This window comes from Hemitrygon akajei, chromosome 19 (genome assembly GCF_048418815.1).
Source record: "Hemitrygon akajei chromosome 19, sHemAka1.3, whole genome shotgun sequence".
Lineage (NCBI taxonomy): Eukaryota > Metazoa > Chordata > Chondrichthyes > Myliobatiformes > Dasyatidae > Hemitrygon > Hemitrygon akajei.
Window position 1 is genome coordinate 7,850,683 of NC_133142.1, and position 13,357 is coordinate 7,864,039.

Sequence of the window (13,357 nt, forward strand, 5' to 3'; positions counted from 1 at the left end):
TCATGGAAAGAGCTATCAGCTTTATAAAAATACATCATGAACACAGTGAGTGCACAGTGTTAGAATGCACAAGCCACAACCTAGATAAAAGAACATCATACTGGAGTCTGCATGAAGAGCAAGCTAACCAGAAGTGGTTTGGAGGGGGGCACAATAGCGAAATGGTTATAGTACCAGTGACCCGGGTTCATTTCCCACTGATGTTGGGAGGGAGTTTGTACATTCTCCCCGAGACCACATGGGTTTCCTTCAGGTGCTCCAGTTTACTCCCAAACTCCAAAGGTGCAGGTTAAGTAGTCAGTGTAAATTGTCCCATGATTAGGATAGATTAAATCGGGAGTTGCTGAGTGGCATGACTTGAAGGATTGGAAGGGCCACTGTATCTCAATAAATAAATAGTGGAAGTGTGAACTGATTGATAAAATTTATTTATGCAACTAAATATCTGAAGATGTTGTGTTACTGCTAATACTCAATCTGACAACAACTCAGTGAAGTATTAGAAAAAGATGATTAAAAGCTTGGTCAATGTGGTAGCCCTTACTACATTCGAAAGGGAAATGTTAAGGCAGAAAATTTTAGACTCCAAAAGCAGCTGAAGTACAATCACCACTGGGAAATAAAAGTTTAGAATTGCAGAAGTGCATGTGTGAGTGTATATATAAAATTGTAAAGAGAAAGGCTTGGAACGGAAGAGATACAAGTGGTGCATGCAAGCTTGATTTCAATGTTTAAGAGAAATTTGGATTGGTGCATGGATGATAGGGATATGGAGGGCTATGGTCCCGATGCAGGTCAATGGGAGAAGGCAGTTTAAATGGTTTGGTACAGACTGGATGCACAGAAGGGCCTATTTCTGTGCTGTACTTATCACTCTGACTCAATAACTCTTTGATAGCACTGGTATTCAAAACACAGTACAGATATCTTGTCAACACTTATTTCACACCATTCTTTCCTTAAATTTGCGCCGGGCATTGGTAACAGAACCATGCAGCAAAAGAGATGGAAAGGGGAAGGAGCCCATTTGGGAAGCTGTCTTCAAATCGTGGCACACAACACCATATTTTTAAAATTAGAAACGGCAAACAAAATTGAGAATTTCACTGAAATGAGATGGCAATAACCACTTCAGTCAGTTTCAGTATCATAGGAATACATGTTAATTCACATCTAATTGGATTGGCTCACCAGTTTCATAAAGTTATGACTGTTTACAACTCGTTGGTTTTTAAACTTGTATAAAGAAAGCATAGTTTAATGGAAGTGGTAGCTTCCTTCCTCATCTCTCTCTCAGAAAACCTATTGGGTTCTGCAAAGAGATATTTAATGTCCTTCCCTAAAGCTGTGCTATAACAGAATCATTGAGTGGAAAAACAAGCCCATCAGCCCACTGAGTAACACTGGCCAACAAGCACCAATTCTCACTAATCACATTTTTATTCTTCCTTACATTCCCCCATGATCAACCACACATCTCAGGGCAACTTTGAGTTGACAATTAACAAATCAGCTTGCAAGTCTTGGGGACATGGAAGCAAATTGGAGAACCACATGGGAAACCCATGCATTCACAGTGAGAACATGCAAACTCCACAGACAGCACTAGAGGTGGATGACTGAAGCTGTGAGGCAGCAACTTCATTTGTTGCACCACTGAGCCATCACTTTGTGAATGCTGGAAAATATTAAGTTAAAACACCAAATGCAAAGCAGAACAGGTAGCATCTGAAGAGATAGACACAGAGTTACTGGTTCAAGTCTGGCACCAGGCGTGGGATTATGGGGAGTGCTAGATAGTTTGTGAACCCTGTAGAATTTTCTCTATTTCTGCATAAATATGACCTAAAATGTGAAGAGTTCGTCACACAAGCCCTAAAACTAGATAAAGAGAACCCAATTATTAACACAAAGGCATGATACTTGTAATATTGGATAATTTTTCTTAATAAATAAACATGTATTTGTTGGAAAAAGTATGTGAACCTCTGAGGTAATGTCTTCTAAAAAAGCTATATATGAAGTCAGGTGTTCCAAACAATGACATGAGTTTGGAGGTGTGGGCTGTAGAGGTGTCCTGCCCTATAAAAAAAGGCAAACGAAGTCAGATTACTCACAGAGCCCGCTCTTCTCAAGAAAGATCTGTTTACGTGCATCATGCCTCAATCAAGAAAAAATTCAGAGCACCTTGGAAAAATTGTATAGATGCATGAAGATGGAAAAGGCTACCAAAGCATTTCTAAAGACCTGAGTGTTCATCAGTCCACAGAAAGAGAAATTGTCTACAAATGAAGGAAACTCAGTACTGTTGCCACTCTCCCTCAGAGTGGGCATTTTGCGAAGATCACATCAAGAGCTGAAGGAGGTGAAAAAGAACCCATAAGTAACAGCAAAAGATCTGCAGAAATCTCTAGAACTTGCTAAAGTCTCTGTTCACGTGTCCACTATAAGAGAAACAGTGAACAAGAATGTTCCGGAAGGGCAACATGTAAGGAACCACTGCTCCCCAAAAAAAATAAATTGCTGCACGTCTCAAGTTTGTAAAAGACCACCCGGATGTTCTACAGCTCTTCTGAGACAATATTTTGTGGACAGATGAGGTAAAAGTTGAACCTTCTGGCAAAAATGCACATTTCTATGCTTGGAGGAAAAGTGCACCACACACCAACATCAAAACTTCATCCCAACTGTGAAGCACGGTGGAAGCAGCATTACGGTTTGGGGCTGCTTTGCTGCCTCAGGGCCTGGACAGCTTGCACTTGTTGAGGGGCAATTAATTTAAAATTGTATCAAGATATTTTACAGAAGAATGTCAGGGTAGCAGTCCATCACCTGAAGCTTAACAAGAAGTTGGATAATGCAACAAGACAATAATACAAAAGCCAAGAGTAAATCAACAGAATGGCTTAAAAAGAAGAAAATTCATGGTTTGGAATGGCCGAGTCAAAGTCCTGACCTTAATCCTATAGAAATGTTGTGGAAGGACCTGAAGCAAGCAGCTCATGCAAGGAACCCTACCAGCATCCCAGAATTGAAGCAGTTTAGTAAGGAGGAATGGCTAAAATTCCGCCAAGCCAAAGTGCAGGACTGATCAACAGTTACTGGAAACAAGTGGTTGAAAACATAGGGTACCTTGGCACGACTCGAGTAGCAGCAGTACTCTCAATGGTTACGATTAAATATTCCCATTTCCGCCCGTTACTGCGAAAAAGCAGAACTGCTTCTAAGGTCAGTACAGTCAACAAAGATGTCTTAATGTGTTTAAATGAACTATCACTGCTTAAAACCAACAGAAAGAACACGTTTATGGTTGGAGATGCTCACAGAGGACACTTCGGAAGAAGCGCAGGCGTATATCAGGATTACAAGTGCACTTAAGCAAACGGGGTTTTAAACTCCCTATACCGACTATCTTGCTGGCGAATGTGCAGTCTCTGGTGAATATATTCGATGATTTCAGAGCCAGGGTGCTGAATCAGAGGGACATTAGGACTGCGTGTGTCCTTTGTTTCACAAAATCCTGGTTAACTCCTTCCGTACCAGGTGTAGCAATCCAGATGGACGGGTTTAATATACACCGTCAGGATAGATCTATAGAGTCTCTGAAAAGCAGAGGTGGAGGAGTATGCCTCATGATCAACTCTTCTTGGTGCACAAATATATCAATGCTGTCCCAATTCTGCTCAGCAGACCTGAAATATCTAGCAGTAAAATGTTGTCCTTTTTACCTACCGCAGGAGTTTTCTGGGGTCATTCTGGTAGCAGTCTACATTCTACCTCAGGCCAACGTCAAGCAGGCTTTAGATGACCTGAAGCTTGATGATCTGAGTAATAGGATCAATATGCACAAAACAGCACACCCTAACACCTTCACTATCGTTTTGGGAGATTTTAACCAGGCCAATCTGAAAAAAAAACACTAAGCAACTATCATCAACAGATCACCTGCAATACCAGAGGAAACAACACACTGGACCATTGCTACACCACCATCAAGAATGCCTACCGTGCTATTCCAGGCCCTCACTTCAGGAAGTCAGATCACCTAGCTGTACTTCTACTCCCTGAATATAGGCAGAGACTGAAGATTGCAGCACCAGCAGTGAGGACCAAGAAGGCCCTACAGGACTGCTTTGAATCGGTAGACTGGACTGTATTCATGGATTAATCTTTGAATCTGGATGAGTATGTTGCAGTTTATACCAACTTCATCAAAACCTGCGTGGATGAGTGTGTGCCTACAAAGACTTTTTGTACATTCCCAAACAAAAAACAGTGGATGAACCAGGAGATATGTCATCTGCTGAAGGCTAGATCTGTGGCATTTAAGTCTGGCAACCCAGGCCTGTACAAGAAAACCAGGTATGATTAGCTGAGGGCTATTTCAAGGGCGAAGGGACAATTTTGAACGAGGTTGGAGGTGATATCAGGTGCACGGCAACTCTGGCAGGGTCTGCAAGACATTAATTCCTACAAAAGCGAAACCCAACAGTATGAACGGCAGCGATGCTTCACTACCAGATGAACTCAACGCCTCTATGCACACTATGAAAGGGAGAACACAACTACAGCTGTGAAGATCCCTGCTGCACCTGATGACCCTGTGATCTCCGTCTCAGAGGCAGATGTTAGACTGTATTTAGAGAGAGTGAACCCTCGCAAGGCAGAAGGTCCCGATGGAGTACCTGGTAAGGCTCTAAAAACCTGTGCCAACCAACTAGCAGGAGTATTCAAGAACATTTTCAACCTCTCACTGCTATGGGCAGAAGTTCCCACTTGCTTCAAAAAAGGCAACAATTATACCAGTGGCTAAGAAGAATAGTGATCTGCCTTAAAGACTATCGCCCGGTAGCAGTCACATTGACAGTGATGAAATGCTTTGAGAGGTTGGTCATGACTAGACTGAACTCCTGCCTCAGCAAGGACCTGGACCCACTACAATTTGACTATCAAAATAGGTCAACAGCAGATGCAATCTCAATGGCTCTCCACACAGCTTTAGACAACCTAGACAACACAAACACCTACATCAGGATGCTGTTCATCGACTATAGCTCAGCATTTAATACCATCATTCCCACAATCCTGATTGAGAAGTTGCAGAACCTGGGCCTCTGTACCTCCCTACCTCCCTCTGTAACTGGATCCTCGACTTCCTAACTGGAAGACCACAGTCTGTGCGGATTGGTGATAACATCTCCTCCTTGCTGATGATCCACACTGGCGCACCTCAGAGGTGTGTGCTTAACCCACTGCTCTACTCTCTATATACACATGACAGTGTGGCTAGTCATAGCTCAAATACCATCCATAAATTTGCTGACGATACAACTATTGTTGCTAGAATCTCAAGTGGTGACGAGAGGGCATAAAGGAATGAGATATGCCAACTAGTGAAATGGTGCCACAGCAACAACCTGGCAATCAACGTCAGTAAGACGAAAGAGCTAATTGTGGACTTCAGGAACACATACCAATCCTCATAGAAGGATCAGAAGTGGAGAGAGTGAGCCATTTCATGTTCCTGGGTGTCAAGATCTCTGAGGATCTAACCTGGCCCCAACATATCGATGTAGTTATAAAGAAGGCAAGACAGTGGCTATACAGGCAGTCCCCGGGTTACGTACGAGTTCCTTTCCTGAGTCCATCTTTAAGTTGGATTTGTAGGTAAGTCGGAACAAGTACATCTGGTATTATTTAGCGTCAAATGTTTGTCTTAGTATATAGTACATATTTTACCTTTCTATGCATATAAAGCACTTAAGAAATGTATGTATTCCAATAATTAAACCACTGCCTTGCTTAGTAATAATTGTAGCTTTCATCGGGGCAGGGCCTTTCAAATGCTCCATTATTCTCTAACGCTTTTCCAATGACTGATGGTGTTTCACCTCTTTCCAAACGCTTTATTATTTCCACTTTATTTTCAATCGCGATCGCTTCCCGTCAATGGAACAGAAACAGTGCGGGCAGCGGGTCCCGAGCTGCGCCGACTCCCAAGGTCCGCTGGGTCCTAAAGTCCACCATGCTGAGACAGGCTAAATGAGACAAGTGGGGGCTGTGCTGGGTTTGGGTATTTGATCCTCCACAATATTCCACGTAGGAATTTAAGCTGGAAGTGGCTGTGTTTTTTTTTACGAGGTCAAGTTGTGAGCTCGAAATCAACACGGCACGGATGGTACAGGAGTCACTGGATCGACATCAACCCGGCATGGGAGCGGTCTGTCACTGGATTGAACTCATGAACCTCCATTCTCCAGCCCGGCGCTGATCTCACTGCACCACCAGCCGACTGGAACGGTTGGGGGGGTAGGGTGAATCTTACTAAGAACAATTTAAGCCAAATACAAAGTTAAACATTCAACGCAGTGTCAACTGCAATTACTTAAAATGGCAGACGGCGTTCTCCTTCCTCGGTTTGTAAGTACAAGTTGTCCGTAGGTCGGATGTTCATAACTCAGGGACTGCCTGTACTTCATTAGGTGTTTGAAGAGATTTGGCATATCAACAAATACACTCAAAAGCTTCTATAGTCATACCGTGGAGAGCATTCTGACAGGCTGCATCACTGTCTGGTATGGAGGGGTACTGCACAGGACTGAAAGAAGCTACAGAAGGTTGTAAATCTAGTCAGCTCCATCTTGGGCACTTGCCTACAAAGTACCCAACACATCTTTAGGGAGCGGTGTCTCAGGAAGGCAGCGTCCATTATTAAGGACCTCCAGCACCCAGGGCATGCCCTTTTCTCATTGCTACATCAGGAGCCTGAAGGCACACACTCAGAGATTCAGGAACAGCTTCTTCCCCTCTGCCATCCGATTCCTAAGTGGACATTGAAGCTTTGGACACTACCTCACTTTTTTAAAAAATATACAGTTTTTCTGTTTTTGCATGTTTTTTAAAATCTATTCAATATACATAATTGATTTACTTGTTTATTTATTATGTTTTATTTATTTTTATTTTTTCTCTCTGCAAGATAATGTATTACATTGAACTGCAGCTAAATTAAAAAAATTCACGTCACATGCCAGTGATAATAAACCTAATTCTGAAGTTATTGCTGTACAAGGGGCTCACACCAGCTACTGAAAGCAAAGGTTCACAGACTTTTTCCAATAAATAGAGACAGGCATACTTTATTGATCCTGAGGGAAATTGGGTTTCGTTACAGCCGCACCAACCAAGAACAGTGAAGAAATATAGCAATATAAAACTATGAATAATTAAATAATAATAAGTTAATCATGCCAAGTGGAAATTAGTCCAGGACCAGCCTATTGGCTCAGGGTGTCTAACACTCCGAGGGAGGAGTTGTAAAGTTTGATGGCCACAGGTAGGAATGACTTCCTATGACGCTCAGTGTTACATCACGGTGGAATGAGTCTCTGGCTGAATGTACTCCTGTGCCTAACTAGTACATTATGGAGTGGATGGGAGTCATAGTCCAAGATGGCATGCAACTGGGACAGCATCCTCTTTTCAGACACCACCGTCAGAGAGTCCAGTTCCACCCCCACAACATCACTGGTCTAAATACACATAATATTGGATCATTTTTCTTAATAAATATATAAACAAGTACAAGGGTTTTGTGTTATTTATTTAATTGGGTTTCTCTTTATCTAGTTTTAGGACTTGTGTGAAGATTTGATCGCATTAAGTCATATTTACGCAGAATAGAGAAAATTCTACAAGGTTCACAAACTTTCTAGCACCGCTGTATGTTGATTTCAGCCAGAAACAAATGGGGATCTTTTACAGGAAGAGGAATTATAATGGGAAATAAGGGAATGGAAAAGAAATTGAACAAATTGACAACTGAGTCACTAAAGATATACTGTGATTACATTAAGTGTCATTTTAGTGCTCTAACAGAGATGATATCTGACTAAAAGGATTCTTGACTGAAGAAAGATGGATACCAATATTGAAGATGATAAGTGATGATAGGAAAAGGAATTTGTGAATCGAGGTGGGGGAAAGAGTCGGTGTAGCTTGCAAGGACGGAACAAACAAAGGTTGATTTGTGCTCAAGAGGGGAGAGGACAGCAGATTTAAATATGCACAGTACTTGCAGCAGGGGAAAAAAAAAAATCACCTCACGCTCGCTGGAAATGGGCTTATGAAGACAGCAAATCAAAAATCAAAACTTGAAGTGTTGGTATTCCAGACTGAATAGCATCAAAGGAAAGAATAACCAGGTGAAAATCAATCTCGTTTTCTTCTGACAGGCATTTAACTATAATTGGCACTTCTACTAAAAGATGTACAGATATTGCAAATCAAACTTCACTAATAAATAGCGAGAATGAAAAAAAAAACAAAAAAATGATGACAATGTAGAAAACAAATTATCTTGAAATAGCTAACCATTCAAAAAAAAAGTACATTAACACAAGGCCAGTATTAATATGAACCCTCTGTGCACTGCTGGTATTTCTAGCCATGGACTGTACATATCTCCACCAATCCTAGAGCCAGACAACCACTTAATTACTTCAAGAGCAGATTTTCCTATTTAATGCAGCCTCATGTTTTTTTGCTGTTTAAAGCCAAGTCAAATGTAATTTTCAACATTAAATGTAAAAAAAAATATGGTCTCCCACTGGGTTTGTAAAAAGTCTGACTTCTAGAAGCTAATACTACATTGAAGATTCTTCTGACTGCCATCACTAAGAAACATCTGCTTCAATTATGCCCAGCTTTGTGGAGATACAATTTAACTAAAGGCAGATTTGATTTAAATGTTGGCAGAATTCCAGCCAATACCTCTAGTGCTAGTGCTAATGCTAGCCTGCGGTATAAACTTCCTAAATTAGTGCTCAGCACATCACAGGAACCAGCTTCTCCTCTATGGACTGACTCTGTCTACATTTCTCAGTGCCTCAGTAAAGCAGGCTATGTCATCAAATACACCACCCACCCCGGACATTCTCTCTTCCATCTCCTGTTTAGCAGATGTCAGAAAAACCTGAAAGAACTTCTATCCTGCTGTTATCAAACACTTATTAACTGGCCAACTTGTATGATAAGATGCAATCTTGGCCTAAGACTTTCCCATTATAACACTATGAGACACAGGAGCAGAATTAGGCCACTTGACCCATTGAGTATGCTCCACCATTCCAACGTAGCTGATTATCACTCTCAACCCCAATTTCCCACCACCTTCCTGTACCCTTCAACACCCTGACTAATCAACTTACCAACCTCTGCTTTAAATAAACTCAATGACTTGGCCTCCACAGCCATCTGTGGCAATGAATTCCAAAGATCCCCACACTCTGGCTGAAGATATTGTACACCAAAGGACTTCTTCCTGTGCTATACTCTCGAGCTCACTTAGCAGCACACAGTTAAACCAATGGCTATCGATGGAAGTATCACGTAAATATTACCAGTGCTATTTCTATCTCCACAGAGATGATAATCAGTCAGTTGAAGCTTAGCAAAATGCATATTTTAGTCAACCTAGAAGATTTTAAGGTAAGCAAGGTACAAGGGAGGAGAAATTTAGGTAATAAATTCCAGAGTCAGGACTTTGAGCAAAGGCATGATTCACAAATCCATGAAAATGACTTAAAATTTATCCTGAAGGAAACAGTCTATTACTGGCAATTTTACTTTCAACCATGTTGGGGTATACAAATACTTTCGGAATTAAGCTTCATCAAGTCCTCCCAACAAAATACAGGCTAATTTTACCCGTTCCCCCTTCCCTCTTTCTGCATTCCCCATTCTGGTTCTCCACTCACCCCACTTCTCTTCTCCTCACCTGCCCATCACCTCCCTCTTGCTCCCCTCCTCCCTCCCTTTTTCCCATGGTCCACTCTCCACTCCAGATTTCTCCCTCTTCAGTCTTTCACCACTTCCACCTATCACCTCTCAGCTTCTTACTTCATTCCCACCCCCTCGCCTGGTCTCACCCATCACCTTCCAGCTTATGTTCCTTCCCCTCCCCACCCCCCTTCTTATTCTGGTTTCTTCCCCTTCCTTCCCAGTCCTGATGATGGGTCTCGGCCTGAACCGTCAACTGTTTATTCTCCTTCATAGATACTCCCTGAACCTGCTGAGTTCCTCCAGCATATTATGTGTGTTGCTGCAAGATATGGAGTGAAGCTCTTATCAACTTTGCCCACACGTTTAGAGTGACAGTTTAAACAGCAGCAATCTTTGAAAATTTTGCACATCACCACTGGAAAAAAGTTTGGCACCACCAACAAAGGATTATTATTACCAGCAGAGAGATTCAAAACTAGAAGATACTGATTGTGCCAAGTTCTGATTTTTATATTAGAGGGGCACTTCTTTTAAATCATATCGATGTACTTCAATACAAGCTATGCAAGACGCTATTTTGAGAGCATTACTTACATCGGTAATTTTACACAGTGCTCTCACAGCAGGTCCACGATAATTGTCTTCTTTGCCAGTCATGTCTTTTGTCAAACTGAAGGGAGAAAAAGAACTGTCTAATAATTGTAGCAAGAATTTGGCCACATGACATGAAACGATTCTTTTATTTTGTCGATAAAGAGAACATTTCCAAGACAGCATACACCCATTAAACTACCATATCATTTTGCCATTGCCCAAGAGATTCTTTACTCTAGTCTTTAAATCAAGATTCAAATAGCATCTCTACAACATAAGGACATTGTACAGCACACCAGTCAATATTTTTTGTAGTCTTGTCTATTATAAAGAAACATGGTAGCCAACGAAGCTGCTATAACACTGACATAAATGGACAGATTGCAATGATTTTAATCATGATGATTAGCTAGAAACAATGGGAAACCTCAAAGTTCAAAGTAAATTTATTATCAAAGTACATATATGCAACCTTATACAACACTGAGATTCATTTTCTTGTGGGCATACTCAACAAATCAAGAGAATAACCATAACTGAATCAATGAAGTCCGCCAAACAAGGACATTCAATCAGAGTGCAGAAGACAACAAACCGCAAATATAAAAAGAAACAATAATAAATAAGCAATAGATATTGAGAACAAGAGATGAAGATTCTCCTTCAAAGTGAGTCTATTGGCTGTGGGAACATTGCAATAATGGGGCAAGTGAAGTTGAGTGAAGCTATTTCCTTTGCTTCAAGAGCCTGATGGTCGAAGAGTAGTAACTATTCCTGAACCTGATGGTGAGAGTCCAGAGGCTCGTGTACCTTACTTCTTCTTGATGGCAGCACTGAGAAGAATGCATGTCCTGGGTGGTGGGGTTTCCTGATGATGGATACTGCTTTCCTGTGACAGCATTTCATACAGATGTGCTCAATGGTTGGGAGAGCTTTGATGGACTGGGCCGTATCCACTACTTTGAGGAATTTGTCATCCAAGAGCAGTGGTGTTTCCATGCCAGATGCGAAGTTCCCCGTCAATATACTCTCCACTACACAGCTATAGAAGTGTGTCATAGTTTTAGACGACATGCCGAATCTCCACAAACTCCCAAAGGAAGCTGAAGCACTGCCGTGCTTTCTTCGTAATTACACAGGTCCCACAAAATAATAACACCTGATTTTCAGAGTAGTTTCATCTACCCTTTGGGGCAAATCTCTCTCTTGAGCACTGTAGCAGACAACTAGCCTAGATATGGTAAAGTCTCCAGACATTTTGACCTTCTGGAACAAAGGCACTCTCCAGCATCTTCTGAACATTGTGGACATACGAGGTTGGCGCTGGAATAAGTGGTGACACTTGTGGGCTGCTCTGGCACATTCTTGGTTTGAGTTTGTTGCCAACATAAACAGCGCAGTTCACTGTATTTTTCGATGTACATGTGATAAATGAATCTAAAGATGTTTAGAAAATAATTAACCTCCTTTATTCTTCTGTATTATTCACAACTGGGTGAGATTTTAAAGCAAAATATCTGCTCAAAAGGTCACTTTGCAGAGCGTTTTGGTCAAAACAAAAAAAAAAGGTTTGCTTCTCATTTAACTTGCAGACATTGGATGGCAATAATGAGAAGGTTTGCTTTGATGCATTCCAAAATATTGGACCAGGGGACAAATATTGTTGAAAAATTATGCAAAATCAGAGTTGCTGTAAAGACAGTATGTTCTGTGATGAAGAGTGGATCTTATTAACACCTCATGCTGGTGAAGAGCATACTGTCTGCAGTTGGAATATGGCACTTTGGGCATAATTTATTCCCCATAAACCCCAAAGTAATTGAAACTACACGGCTTCAGGACAAAATTACCATACATGTGGAACTTTATTGCTGATGTTATAGGTTTGGAATCCCTCCCATGCCTGTACTTTGCTGACTGAAATCCTGCATGTTAAAGCTGCTGCTCTGGCATCTGTAGTGAACTGTAATATGATGAGGCGAAAAGAAGAGCTCTAGAATGGCAGAACAGCAGGAACCCGTCACTCTGATATCTCATCCAACCTTCCAATCTTCATGCTGCACAAACAGGAAATGCTGAGAGACTATTCACTGCTGAATGGCATCACACATCAGAGTCTAACCCTGCTTTCACTCTATATCTGCCAGCTTTCAGTCAGTGACTGAACTGCAGCAACTGTGACCAATTGATTTGTTGCTCTTATCTATTAGGGATAAAGTCACATTGGGTTAGTGTGGTTATGCAACGTTAGCATTCATTTGGAGAGGAGTAGAATATATAAGCAAGGATTTAATGCTGTGGCATTACAAGGATTAGCCAGACCAAACTTAAGAGTATTGGGAGCAGTTTTCGGGACCGTTTTCTAGGAAAGGATGCACTGGCATTGGAGAAGCTCCAGAGGCGATTCACTAGAATGGTCTCGGGAATAACAGGGTTAAAGTATGAGAAACATTTGATGGCACCGGGGCCTGTACTCACTGCAGTTTAGATGACTGGGGGTGGGGGGAGGAGGGTATCTCACTGAAACCTAGCAAATATTAAAATACCTATATAATATGGATGTAGAGAGGATGTTCCATATAGTGGGGGAGTCTAGGACCCAAGGGCACAGCCTCAGAATTGAGGGACATCCAGTTAGATGAGGAGGAATTTATTTAGCCAGAGGGTAATCAATTTGTGGAATTCATTACCACAGATTCACTACCTCAAAAGATGGCCCTTGAGGCCAAGCCAATGGGCATATTTAAAGTTAAGGTTAATAAGTTATTGATTATTGAGAGCATCAAAAGCTATGGGGAGAAGGGAGGAATATGGAGTTGAGAGGGAAAATAAATCAGCCTTGACAAATAGGTGGAGCAGAGCAGACTTGATGAGCTGAATTCTGCTCCAGTCTTATGTTCAATGCAACACAAACTGGGGTGGAGACATGAACCTCACTAGCTTTCAGCATACCTAGCTTTATCTTGGTAGCCCACTACAT

General features: G+C 41.5%; 1 protein-coding gene across 2 annotated transcripts in view; it reads right to left on the reverse strand.

Moving 5' to 3' along the window:
• The window catches only part of copg2 (COPI coat complex subunit gamma 2), a 111,100-nt gene that overhangs the window by 55,039 nt on the left and 42,704 nt on the right, over window positions 1–13,357 (reverse strand). For both annotated transcript variants that reach the window (XM_073072040.1, XM_073072039.1), the window contains exon 6: window positions 10,378–10,453. In XM_073072040.1, coding sequence (XP_072928141.1) covers window positions 10,378–10,453 — 76 coding nt within the window. The remainder of the gene's footprint in view (window positions 1–10,377; window positions 10,454–13,357) is intronic.